This window comes from Lycium ferocissimum, chromosome 1 (genome assembly GCF_029784015.1).
Source record: "Lycium ferocissimum isolate CSIRO_LF1 chromosome 1, AGI_CSIRO_Lferr_CH_V1, whole genome shotgun sequence".
Classification (NCBI taxonomy): Eukaryota; Viridiplantae; Streptophyta; class Magnoliopsida; order Solanales; family Solanaceae; genus Lycium; species Lycium ferocissimum.
This window is the reverse complement of record NC_081342.1, coordinates 17398001-17412906: the sequence shown is the minus strand read 5'-3', so window position 1 is coordinate 17412906 and position 14906 is coordinate 17398001. Positions and strand designations below refer to the sequence as shown.

Sequence of the window (14906 nt, the reverse complement as noted above, 5' to 3'; positions counted from 1 at the left end):
AAGAAAAAAAGCTATTGGTTTCCCTACATAACATCTACCCTTTTCTAAACTAATATTGTTACTAGTCCTACACTTACGTTAAGAGAATTAAGGACAAGCTAAAAATAAAGTGAAGTTATCACAGAACTCAATGAAGGTAAAAACTAGAATGGCAATAAATAGGAGGCGGAAACTTCGTCGCCCCTCGTTCTGCTTGGAGACGTAGTGGGAACGAAATGGGCAAGAATCATGAATGCAGATCTTCGGCTTAGCGATAGCCATATCGAGTCTCAATTCGAAACTCCGTTTTGAGAGAGTCCCAATTCAGGACTCCATTTTGCTCCAAGATGTACATGTAAAGAAAAAGGAAGAATAAAGATTAGCACGCAATCCCAATTAACAATACATGGAGTATATATGTATCTAAAAAATCTCTAGAATATTTAAACATGCCCCTGTTTCCAAAGTACTACACTAATCAAGTGTTAATAACTTACTGACTGTTGACACCCAATTTTGGCCCTCTGTACTTAAAAACTAACTTCTTTAGACTTCCTAGTAATTAAATAGCACAAAATACTGTTTTTATACATTTTTAACTTTAATATAATTTATTGTTTATTGTCCTTATTTTTAAATAATAGGAATTTTTATCAATTTATTTTCATTTTAAATAATTATTTTGTTACAGTCGTTTGTATATAAACAACATGCTAATACAGTTTTACTTCAATTAATTAGCAGGTCTCCTTAATTCAAATCACATTTTTTACTTTATTCATGAAATTACCTTAAATATATTTTTATACTTTATTATTTTAGTTACAGTCTATTATTACATGGAAATCGGAGGAAATAATTTTAAACGCAGATAAAATTTAGCACATGGTTTTGAGAAGCCATGGTTTTGTGAAGCCCATGGTTTTGGCACATGAGTTTGGCTAAAAAGTGGTTTACCATTGCCTATATAAAGGAGGACTTCCCCTCTCATTTTTCTCACCACTTCACACTACCTCACATATATTTTTCTTCTCTCTACACTCTTCATATTTTCTTTTCATAGGAAGACTAGCATCTTCCTCCTCTTTTTTTTTTTTCTTTTTTTTTTCTCTTCTTTTTTCATACATTGTCGTTACGCTTTTATATACCTTGTATGTATAGCCTTTATATTTTTATATACATTGTCTTTATATTTATTCATGCATTGTCTTTATATTTATTCATGCATTTATCTTTACATTTATTCATGCATTTGTCTTTATATTTGTTCATGCGTTTTGTTTATATTTATTCATACATTGTCTCTACATTTTCTACATACTTTTTCTTTAAATTTGCATACATTTTTTTACTCCCCTATAAATATTTTTCATACACTTGCAAGCATTTTCTTTTACCTTTTTGGCAATATCATCACATTACATGCTCATTTTAATTTTATTATTTTTTACACATTTTGTTCTTTATATTTTCTCTACATTGTCTATACATTATTTTTACATTTACATATATTTTAATTTTTTTTTTTTATTCTTATATTTTTTACCTATATCATATACATATATATTCTTACATCGTGTATACTACACCAATTCTAGGGTCAAAACAAGTTTTATCTCCCTTTTGTCAAGTTTAATAAACTTTATATCAAATCGCTTTTTTAAAGGCTTTATGTCAAATCACTTTTCAAAGACTTTATGTCATATCACTTTTCAAAGGCTTTATGTCAAATCACATTTTAAAAGCTTTATGTCACATCCCTTATTTTTTGACTTTTTCAAACTTCTTTAACTAACATATTTTTCTTTCATTTTACAATTTATTACAAATATTACACTCTTGGCCGATGAAGAAATTTTCGTCAATTTCCAAGGCCTCCCATGTACAAAAGACGGGTTTTTATGTTAAGTTTATTTATTATTTCTTTAATTCATTTGATAGTTATTTAATCTCTTACTAACATTTTTACCAAGTGCTTATACAACTATGGAGAAATACATCTCAAAGACGATACTCGGAAGGCAACAGAATCACTGTTTGTATTTACTTTCCGCGTTCTTTAAACTTGTACATAACATAAACTCGTACTATAGTGGAAATATTATTTTGAATGTCCAGTGGAGATATTTATTTACCTGTCATCTTGCATGCTTAATTTAAAGCTTGTCGTTCGCTTTAGGCAAGAATTAGGCCGTCAATACTTTCATAAATAGATTAAATTGACTTGGTATAAATACTTTGTTAATTAATTCACACTTTTGGCGTTTAGGCAAAGATAATAGTTCATCCTTTATTTTTTATACAATTTTAATACACATTTTCCATACACTTTTAATACACATTTTTTACAACATACATTTTACATTCTTTCGTACACACTAATATACCTTTTATTCAAGTTAAATCCACATTATTGACGCTAGGTACTTATTAGGCTATCCATTTACAATCTTTTATTCTTTAAAGACATTATATCTTTTCACTCATTTTTATACATAATTTCTTATATTTATTTTTTACCAATACTTTTTTTTTTACAATTCGTTTGTTCCCTATTCTTTTGGTGGGATATTCATTAAACAAATACTTTTTTACGAAACGGTAGAAATCAGTCAAATCGACTTCACTTTTTTCTGAATTCCTTTATTATATAAGCTTTTTACACCAATGAATACTCGGGGGATTCCTTTTACATTCTTTATTCACTGATATACCTAGTTATACAATTCTTCATATATTTTATGTTTGATATACACCTTTATAATTGAAATACATTTTCTATATGTTTAATTTACATACATTTTTTATACATAGACACACAGTCTTTATTATATTTGATATACCTATTTTACATACTCTTATATCTTTTATACATTCTTTATATAGTTGTATACATTCTTTATACTAACGGATATACATTCTTTGTACTAACAGATATACTTTTATACTTATGAGGTACACTCTCTTTATACTCTTTTATATATTCTTTTTTACTATACATTCTTTATGAATACTTGATACTTGATATAAATATATTTTTATACACTGTATATACTTAGTATATCATCACCTAATGTAGCTTTTCATGAGGTCATAACATTTTGAAAACAGGTAATAATAATGATAAGCAGATAGATAATCCCCCTATAGTGTTCAGTTAAACTAAGTTTAAGGACTGTCTTCGGACAGGCTCTGAGGGATGCTTAATACCTTCCCCTCGGGGTAAATAAAACTCTTATCTAGAATCTCATAAGTTTCGTGGACTAAAATGGAGCAGACACACAAATATATATAGTTTTCCTGATTTTTCCTAAAAAAATAAGGTGGCGACTCTAACCCTTTTAAACCAGTTAGAAGAACCGTGAAGTTGCAAACTATCTTGGACCCGTTCAAAATAGGGCGTAACACTGACTATGGGGTTTAAAACTATAGTGGGATTCAAACGGACAGGGTCCTAGCTAACAGCCATGAACAACTTTGAGCATAAAACATATCAGCATTCGATCATGCAAACAGGACTGTGGCATTCTCTTTAGGCATACCAGTGAGGCACATCTACTATCTCCTTTATACAGATTTAAAACAAGTGTTCCACAAGAGTATGCACTCATCCAGTTCAACTAATATTCTCAAATGAGCACAAACAGACCCAAACTTAGTAAAAATGACCAGACAACACACAACTGCATGTTTCCTCAATAAAGAGTTTTGACTATTGATCACGAGCTTCAACAGAATGCCAACACAGTTTTAAATAGCCAGGATTGGACTTAAAAGCTTTGACCCAAAAGAAAAATATTTTGGGATTATAGATACTAAAACAAATAATAAGTTGATAACATAGGCCACATGGTTTAAATAGAGTCATTTAAGGGAGCATACAAAGGTCTTGGTTACTTTAATCACTCAAATCACATGACATTTCAGCCTCAAAAGGTGCAGTTTTAAGTTTAACAGGCGTAAAGGTGTTGTCCTAGAGTCAACCACGCACTTTGCAAACAATAATGGATTCAAACAACATACCTCAAAGAAATTACTCTAGCATATTACACACCATAAGCCATAAATGACCTTGAACATGACTTAAACAAGTGTAGGCATGCTTTAAATATCCATTCCAACTTATACACTAGTCTAAGTCAGATAGCAGGGGAAGCAAATACATGAGCTTATGTACTGCACAGCATGCTCACATCAGGTTGAGCAGTTACAATACGCATTAGTGAAAACTAAGCATAAACAGGCAACAAGATAGCCAATCACAGAGAAACTAACCATATTAACATGCTTTTCATATTTTAGACCATAGCAAAGTGTGACGTTAAACCAGTGCCATAGTAGAGAACCATGCAAACTCATATTTTAGCTAATATGTGGGGATCAACCATGGCTTTCTTGGTAGTGCTTAAGTCAACAAAACAAGCATGATGAGATTCAGACTAATTGGTAACGTTATAAGGCAGGGATTACACATTCAAACATAGTCAGCTTGGCAAAGGAGACCACATGGGTCCAAACAGGCACTTAACAACAGCATACTTGAGTTAATTTATAGCATCTCTTTATCATTTAACCAAAAACTATATTTCTATATTTAACACAATAAATGAGCTAACAAGATTATGAACAGGATTATATCATATGTTTGGGAAGGTAGTAGGTAGAAAATAGACTGTTATACACATAACAGCCTGATTTAGGACCAATAATACTTAGATCTTACTACGCAGCAGTTAACTAATCTATTCTAACCAGAACAGATAAATCAACTAAACTAACATACCATACATGCCTACCTTAAATAGACCAGACCAACGTAATGTTTAAGACATATTCAATTTAAACAAGTTAAACCGACACCTAAACCATGTTCAACAGACCTCGTCCATACGTTGCGGGCTAAACTAAGTCATCCCCCACGCATGAAACTACAAGAATCACATAATATAGGTTTAACTACATAACTGACATTATTCAACTAATCCACTAAGATGTCAACATGCTTTAACTACTGGTCTAGCAAAAAAAAGGGCACGGCTAGCAAATTACATAAGAGCTAAACAGATCCAAAACTAACATATGAACAGATTATCCTACCAACTTAAATTAATCGACATGCTTAAGCTAAACACATAACACATAACACATAAAGAAACAAGAAATTGCAGAAAGAATAAAAGAGAAAGAAGATTACCTTTTCCGGGTGCAGCAAACTAGGGCTTTCAGGTCTCGGATCTATACTCAAACGCGACGAACCCGAATCCACTTGAATTAACCAAGTCTTAAGCCAAAAATGAAAACAGAGTAATTTTTTGGGGTATTTTTGCTCTTTTTTGTTTAGTAAGGCTACCGCTCCTTTTTTTTTCTAGGGATGAGATCGTCGCCGTTCCACCATGCCCTCAAATGGTCTCAAAACTTGGTACTTATAGAATAGGATTAGGGTTTCAGATTTCAAATTTTATGGCTCCAAACGAAAACCCAAGAGCTGTTTGAAATCAAACCCAATCTCTGAAAAGTTGATTTTCTCTCTGAAATTTCAGAATCGTTTTGGCCTTTTGTGTTGACTAAAATCGTTGAAGATAGGAGAGAAGGAAACGTTTCAATCCTTGAGATGGGGGGATACGAAAAAGGTACAAAGTTGCCTAAGATAGTGGGACAAATCTACTGAGGATTGATGAAGAGAAAAGGTTTTTTCATGGAAGTGGAAAGGGGAAGAAGAAGGCCATGTGCGGCTGATGAACAGAAAACGAAAGTAAACCTAATGAACTAAGAAAATGGGTCGGGTCGCAGCAGTTGGGCTCGGCTTGGGGAATAAAAAATGTGGGCTGGTTCTTGCAATGGCTGATTTGGGCTCAGAAAAATTAAGGTGAAAGACACTCTTTATTTAATTTAAATTAACGCGTGCTAAAATATTGCTTAATATAAAACATATTTATTAGTACTCAAATAAATAAATAAATAAATAAAATATATATATATATATATTATAACAGCTGTGCAATAATATTCATAAGGTTTAAAAGTAAGGAAATGCTATCGTTCAATAAAATAAATGCCATGCGTTTTGCATAAGATGATAAATGGAAATGTTAAGAGTGACCATCGCGATTATAATATTAAGTGCTCGCAGTACGATGAAAAAATAATAGCAATAATAATAATAATAATAATAATAATAATAATAATAATAACAACAACAACAACAACAACAACAACAACAACAACAACAATAATAATAATAATAATAATAATAATAATAATAATAATAATATTAAGACGGCGATTATAATAATATTAATAATTATAATATTAAGTGCTACGCAGATAATAATAATAATACTAATAACAATAATAATAATAAATATTATATTAATAATAAAAATAATAATGATAATAATAATAATAATAATAATAATAATAATAATAATAATAATAATAATAATAATAATAATAATAATAATAATAATAATAATAGGTGATGACTATAGTTGGACAGTGGAAGACGACCATATTAATAGAAAGCAAATAATTGTGGTAAAGTATACATAACTATTCGCAAAAAAAAAAAATTCCGAAAAAGGGGCGGGACAAAATCGGGTGTCAACAACTATTCCGTATTAAATAAGTTTAGGGGGTAATAGGACCCGGGGAAAGGTAAGGTGTGTCGTAAGAACTTCGGTATAGTTCGGGGGGGGGTAATAGTGCTTTATCCCTATATAATATAATATAGGTATATATATTTTGTCGATTTATATTGTAATTATTTAATATATATATATATATATATATATATATATATATATATATATATATATATATATATATATATATATATATATATATATAAATAATTATAATATAGGTATAAATACTTTGTCAATTTAGTTTTTTTCTTAATTATATATAATTAAGTGTTGTGTGTTTTTCTAAAAGGATTTAATATATCAAAATAAGTTAAAGCAAAAGAAAATTTTGTCTAATAATTTAATTAGTTTTGGTTCACATTTGGTTTGGCGCGATTTCTGATTTTGAACATCCATAGTTAAAAGTTAGGGATCAGAGAACAAAAGGAAGAAAAGAAATACAAAACTAGAATAGAAAATTCGTTGCTTCTTGCAGGTATTACTGAACATACCACCCAAACATCTTCAAGAAAAAAAATTATTGAAGCCATGGTGAGGATTAACTTTTAAGATTAAAGATTAATGTTTAAGGCTAATTTTTGGTTTTCTCTTCTCCTTTCATTTGCTTTCCAGTTTGCCAATGTAAGAGGAAAAATAACTGTCGTGCATAAAAAAGTTAAATTGAAAGAATAAATTTAAAGTAATTAGCAGGTTACTTCAGAATTTCTTAATCCTTCTAAGATGGGAGTATTTAGACTAAGCTCCTAATGTAGAATCTCTCATTCTTAATGGTGTATATGTATATGAGCCAGAGTACATCAACTCAAACAGTGCAAAAGTTAAAAGGTCATAAGTTATGACCAAGACGTTATAGTTGTGCATCCAATTAACAGCCCTCAAAGTACCTCAAAAATATATGGAATTTCAAAATATAACTTCTAATCAGGTCACTTTAGCTACGTCCAAAATATTTATAATTTTAGATTAATAAAACATTAATAATTGTTATTCAATTCCACCACTACTACTCCAAGATGGCATAATTCATTATATTAAGGAAGAGACAGTATTCCAATTGAAAGACTTGTGTCCCCAATTAATGAAATAATTAAAGTTGGGGTTTGAAGTGTTACTAAGTTGAGAGCTAAAATTGAAGGGATGGGCCGTGAAAAAAAATATTGACGTGTAAAAAATTGTTAAGAGTGCGGGAGAACAGTGTAGTGACAAATGAGAGAAGAATCTGCTTGTGGATTAATATTTCTTGCTTATGCGTTATCTTTCATGCAATACATAATCTGCAATCGTCACTTGCAATTGTCACAACTGAAACTTAATAAAGAACTGGTAAAATTCATACACATGAGCCCTTTAAAATTAAAATAAAATGTTCTTACTCTGATCATCACTCTAATGCCTTTTTCTCAAGAAACCCTTCTTGGTAAAAATAGCAACGATTATTCTACAAAGTTCATTTTCATCAAAATAAACTCGTTTCAGATGTCAAAAGTAGGTTAACTGAACCCATAAAAATGCTCTAAGTTAGGGGAGTCAAATGGGCTGGTTGGTCTGAAGTTCAGCATGTCAAAATAAAATGAGTTAATAAATAAGCGGATCATTGACGCGCTCAAAATTTACTTGAGCTGAAAGGGATTGGGTTGAAATGGGGTAAAACCCGGGTCATAACTCAACTCGTCCAAGTCTATCTATGTTTTAAATTCTTTGTTTATTTTCTTAAATTTATTTGAGTACCTACTAATACTTTTTTCCTTATGTTATGAATATGTCTAACATATCAAATAAGAAAAAGACTCTCACGGTCAATCTAAGCTACAACCTGCATATCAACCTAGTTTTTAAATGAGTTGAGTTAAATGAATCAAAATGAGTCGTGTTAATAAAATAAGTCGATTAACCTTAACATGATTGGTTGAGAGAGGGGGTTCCCGGTGGGGGGGAGGGGGGGTCATGATTTCTTCGGCTAATTTTGTCACGCGTGCTCCGAGTCTTTTGAGTGGAATCTATGCATGTATTTATGTCGTGGGGGAAAGCTTAGTTGTCACATTTAAATAAGGATCCATCTCTTTTAATTGGAGTATTAGAGATAAGTGTGCTGACACTTGATCTGTTAGTCAATAATGCAATATTAAGTCATTTTGATGATGATGGCAGTAGCACACAAGTGACCATATATTAAAGAAGATTAAAATTATTCTATCTGGTACAGTTGAAGGGCAAATTTGGTCTTTTGCCCTTTTTTAGTTACACGTAGAGGTTCGTCAGTTGTGAAAATTTTTACAATGAGTAAGGCATATAAGTATAACGCGATTTAGGAGGAGTATTTAATTAAAATTATAATGTGAGACCCACCACTTTGTGCTCCTCGTTCTCCTACATTTCTTCTTCCACACAATTTTCTTCCTCTTCAGTCGTTGACTCTTTTCTCTCTCCTCTTTCCTCTTTTTTTTTTTTTTTTTTCATCAATTTTTGAAAACCAATGTTATTATATACATATCAAAATTCTTTTAAATATTCTTCTGTTTCATTATCCAGTTTTTCAATTTCTTCATAAAAATTCAGTTAAACTCAGAATAACCTTAAAAGAAAATAATTGACACTTGAAAAAAAGTTTTTAATGTAAAAATTGATAACTAAAAATAAATTTAGGATACTTGTGAAAGTAAAAATACCTTGGAGAATTTATTGAATTTCCTTTTTGTCTTTTTATTTTGGTATATATTCAATTTAAATTCGCTACATTCTACACCTAAGAAATCCAAAATTCTTAGTGCTTTCAAAGTAGACCCTGGATCTAGGGGCGTGAAAAAACTTGTTTAGCTGATGAACTGAACCAGCAAAGTCTTCAAACACAATTGGTTTGGCCACATCTTTCACAGAAAAATAATATTAAAGTATACTTAAAAAGGAAATTTAATATATACTTAAAAAGGAAATTTAATAAGAACTTATGTATTTATTGGGTTATCAATTTAACCGTTAATAGAACTTAAAAATCGAAAATCAAATTGATAGTCCAATAAAAAAATCACAAAATAGTTTAAAATTCATTAACCCAATAACTATATCAATAAACCAATAACATTCTTTTCACTTCAGTTTATCGGTTAAACAGGTTTTTCACACCCTATATTCTGTATCTACTTTGATGGCAGTTGAAAATTTTGAATTTCTAGGGTGCAGATATAGCCACGTTGAATTGAATATATACCAAATGAAAAGAAAAAAGAAAAAGAAGTCCAATAAACAAAAAAAGAAGGCCAATAAATTCCCTAAGGCGTTTTTACCTTCAAAAGTATCCTAAATTTTGGTTATCAGTTTTTACATTAAAAACTTTTTTTGCGTATAATAAAACTGGTTTTCAAAATTAATGAAAAATAGAAAAATGAGAAAAAAGAGGAGAGAGAAAAGACTAAAATGGAGGAGAATGAGGAGCATAAAATGGTGGTCCCACATTATAATTTCAATTAAATACTCCCTTACACACTATGTCATACTTATGCATCACCTATTACAAAAAATTTCATCAGTTGTGAGGACTATAAATAAGCTACTTGAGTAATGGGGGGGACTCTTTTAAGTAGGGTTGTCAATGGTTTTTAAAAACGGATTTAACCAAACTATATCAAACCGATTTTTAGGGTTCTTTTAATAGATACGACGGTTTTATTAGAAATTTATAACCGTACCGAATAATTTTTATTTTTATAAAAATTAACTGAAAAAATGTCGAATCGTACCGAATAATATATGCTAAAATATATTTTATAAATTAAATTTAAAATAATAAAATATTAATTTTTATGCTTTAGACTCGGGGTGATGGAAATGACTATAAGTTGGTGACATACTTAACACTCAGAATCCTATCACTCTGAAACCTAATATACTACTCCTATCAAAACTAAATTAGACCTATTATACTAATATTATCAAACCTAATTAGTTCTAGCATCTCGAGTAGTAACTAGTAGTTACAAGGTATTCCAACGATATTGAGTAGGAAGCTACGAGTTATTAGAAATTTCTCTTATTGGTATACTTAATCTTAGTAAATTCAATTCTTGAGTCACATCTTAATTGATTACCTCCTGCTTGTGTAATCTAAATTATATTTTTCTTTTTGCTTAACCTTATTTTACAATACCGTAAAATAGTGGTATGAATCTCTATTCTAGTTGTCTTTCATGTATTCTTGATCCATCACCTTTTAAACAGTAAAAATGTGTAAAGAGTTTTTGTCAAAATCCTACACAAGTATACATGGTAGCATGTTCAAACTTTAGTGAACTTTACATTTTTTAAAGAAAAAATCTGAAAATTAACCAAACTGTACCATTACCAAAGAGAAATTGAGATGATGGGACGGTTTCGAAAAGTCTAATTTTGATTATACAAAATAAAATAATTGGAAAAATGATACGGTATAAATTTTATAAAATAACAGTCCGAACGGTACCATTGACACCCCTACTTTTAAGACCAAAATAAAATGAAGGATATATGGTGTATATAATTATCCTATTTTCTATAGTTAAGTGACGAAAATTTGAACCTTCCCCATTGTCCGGTTCAGAATTAATGGCAATGTTTGCCGTATATATCTTCCTAATATTTGGATTTAGGCTATTGTTTTTTTTTTTTTTTACTAGCCTTTTCCAATCCGATTGGAATATACTTGTATATATGAAAATCATTTAACAGATCCTGAATAGGAAACCAATAAGAAGCCTACAATTCAGGAGGAATATAACAGTGAAGATCCCCAGGTGGTTAATTAGCAGAATCCTATGGTATATAAATATACTAGTTTCATGAGGCCCGGGCTGAGCACTCATGATATAGAAATAATAATTTTAATTAAAAACAATATAGTTACTTGTATCACATTTTTTTACTGCATAATTAATTTAATCTAATGGTAGATAAATCATTTCTTGTTGATAAGTTTTGTGGATAAAATTATTCACAAAATCTTCTTTTGCAGTTTAAAAAAATTAGCTAGGAAAAAATCAATTACATGAGAATCTCACTGATTCAATACGAATAAAATATGACATCATACAATCACCAAAATTCAAGGTAGTTTGAACTTCTTCAAAGTGATTATTGAAATATATGTTTCTCTAATATTTCCCCCGTCTAATTTATGTGGCACCGTTTAACTTGGCACAAAGTTTAAGAAATAAAGGAAGATTTTTGAAATTTGTGATCTAAAACAAACCTTAGACATTTATGTGTCTATAAATTATTTCATTTAGGGCAAAAGAAATTTTTTCAAGTTAAGTTATTTCTAATTATAAAAAAATAACTTTTTCTTTAATAGATTAAAAAGAAAATAATATCACATAAATTGAAACTGATGAAGTAAGAGATAAGAACAAATCCACAACAAATTACACCTTTTACAAAGGCCCACGTAAATTGTGTTAAGAAAATCAATGATGGTAAAATGAGAATACAAAAGAAAAAGTAGCATCCACGTGGAGCAATTTCATTGGGTCAAATGGTATGTGAGGACGACAACTCTTTTGGATTAACGCTTATATATAATGGTAATATGCTCATCACCATTATACCTCTCTTCATCCCATCTAAAACCCTTTCTCTATTAGTTTTGCTAAATTAAACATAGTCTCTCCCGTTTCTCTTTCTTGCAACTATTTGCACCAATAGCAGGTCTGTTTTTTCTATTCTTTTAATTTGTCCATTTTTTCACCTCTATATATGTATATGCATGAGTGCACCGTGTGATACTAGATGTATACTGTAGTAGTATATAGATGTATGTTTGCATGCATTATGTATAGTCTTTTGAGTTTGTGTACATCAAGATTCTTCTTTGTTTTTCTCACATGCAATTAGAGAAAGAAGAATGGCGACATATTTCAACTTTTCCAAGTCTGTTAAAGTGATGTGATTCTTGAAATATCAAGAATTCAACATTTTCAAGTTGATTAACATGCCGTGACATATTAAATAACGAGATTTTACTATTTTTTTTTTATTGTGTTGGTGCTTATTCAAAATGTCATCTAGGATACATGAACTGTTTTTTTAATTTGTTTGGACATCTAAGATTTTAACTTCTATGGTTTTGGTAGCCGGATGGCTGGAAGTCATGCTTTTAAAATTAGCAATATACGCCTATCCTGTATTCTACTTGAATTCAATGATATAATCCAGCCCTACTTAATTGGACATATTAGTACATTTTCTGCCAGATCATGTTGAATTTCTTGTCAGTATTCTTGCTTTTCCTTTTTATTTGTTTTATTTTATGTTTGGGTTAGAATAATTGTTTGCTGTTTTGAATGTTGTGTCTGCTGCTCTTTTGGCAGAAAGAAGTCTAAAAGTTCCGACGGGGTCTGAATATTGTTGTTTTGATATGCAGATAGATCATTGTAGAAGAGGAGAGCCAAGAAAAACAAGAAGTAGAAATGGCAGGCGAGATGAAGGTTTTGAATGCGCTTGATTTGGCCAAAACACAATGGTATCACTTCACAGCAATCATAATAGCTGGCATGGGATTTTTCACCGATGCCTACGATCTGTTCTGCATCTCTCTAGTCACTAAGTTGCTTGGCCGCATTTACTACCATGTGGATGGCTCTCCAAAGCCTGGTTCACTACCTCCCAATGTCTCCGCCGCTGTCAACGGTGTCGCCTTCTGTGGTACCCTTGCAGGACAACTCTTCTTTGGCTGGCTTGGTGACAAAATGGGCAGGAAGAAAGCCTATGGCATGACCCTTATCCTCATGTGTTTTTGTTCTATTGCTTCTGGCCTTTCTTTCGGTGGGGAGACTAAGACTGTATTGGCCACCCTCTGTTTCTTTCGCTTCTGGCTTGGTTTTGGAATTGGTGGTGATTACCCGCTTTCTGCTACTATCATGTCTGAATATGCCAACAAAAAGACTAGGGGTGCCTTCGTTGCTGCTGTTTTCGCCATGCAAGGATTTGGGATTCTAGCAAGTGGTATGTTTGCCATCATTATCTCTGCTGCATTTCAGGCTAGTTTCAAGGCGCCAGCATATGAAGTGGATGCGCTTGGTTCAACGGTTCCTCAAGCAGATTACGTGTGGAGGACCATATTGATGGTTGGCGCACTTCCTGCTCTTCTCACTTACTACTGGAGGATGAAGATGCCTGAAACTGCTCGTTACACTGCTCTCATTGCCAAGAATGTTCAGAAAGCTACTGCAGATATGGAAAAGGTTATGCAGCTTGGCATTGGGACAGAGCGGACAGAGCCTGCAGTTTCTGGTAATACTGCTGTAACATCCAGCAATGAATTTGGTTTGTTCACGAAACAATTTCTTAGTCGACATGGACTTCACTTGCTTGGGACAACCAGCACATGGTTTCTGCTTGACATTGCATACTACAGCCAAAATTTGTTCCAAAAAGACATCTTCAGTGCCATTGGTTGGATTCCTGCTGCCAAGACTATGAATGCAATTGAAGAGGTTTACAAGATTGCAAGGGCACAAACTCTTATCGCTCTCTGCAGTACCGTGCCTGGCTACTGGTTCACAGTGTTCCTCATTGACAGAATTGGCAGGTTTACCATTCAGTTGCTTGGTTTCTCAATGATGACAGCGTTCATGTTTGCTTTGGCCATTCCTTACAACCACTGGACTCACCCTGGAAACCATATTGGATTCGTGGTCTTGTATTCACTGACCTTCTTCTTTGCCAACTTTGGACCCAACGCCACTACATTTATCGTGCCAGCTGAGATTTTCCCTGCTAGATTGCGCTCGACTTGCCATGGAATATCAGCTGCAGCTGGGAAATTAGGGGCGATGGTGGGAGCATTCGGGTTCCTGTATTTGGCTCAGCCACGAGACAAGACCAAGGCTGATGCAGGGTATCCTGCTGGAATTGGAGTGAGGAATTCACTCATTGTTCTTGGGGTAGTCAACCTTCTGGGAACATTTTTCACTTTCTTGGTTCCAGAATCCAACGGGAAGTCACTGGAAGAGATGTCAAGGGAAAATGAGGACGAGGCGGGAACAGAAGTGGAGAATCATCCATCTAATAACAGGACTGCTCCTGTGTAAAAATAGCTACTCTAGTTCATTTCTTTTCTTTTCTTCTTTCCCTTTTATGTTCTATAAAGGTTCCTAGAAGGATGGGTAAGTAAAATATTGTTACAATGTATTTAGTGTCCTATATAGACCTGGTAATGTATTTTTATGGGTTTGTTATCTAGTCATAGATGTTCCAAATATTAGTGTAGGAACAGCACAGAATTCTCCAACAGTTTACACATCTTAAAAAACTAAA

At 32.0% G+C, this 14906-nt stretch overlaps 1 protein-coding gene across 3 annotated transcripts in view; it reads left to right on the top strand.

Annotated features, from left to right (window-relative positions):
* LOC132050792 (inorganic phosphate transporter 1-4-like) overlaps positions 1–14882 on the top strand; it is a 27970-nt gene extending 13088 nt beyond the window's left edge. The window contains exons 4-5 of one of the 3 annotated variants that reach the window (XM_059442153.1): positions 7099–7154; positions 13012–14882. In XM_059442153.1, the coding sequence (XP_059298136.1) occupies positions 13058–14680 (1623 nt within the window). In that variant the 5' untranslated portion in view covers positions 7099–7154; positions 13012–13057 and the 3' untranslated portion in view covers positions 14681–14882. Of the gene's footprint in view, positions 1–7098; positions 7155–12175; positions 12297–13011 lie in introns of those variants that run through there. The other 2 variants (XM_059442166.1, XM_059442159.1) reach the window with 2 other exon arrangements.
* The last annotated feature ends 24 nt before the right edge of the window (positions 14883–14906 follow it).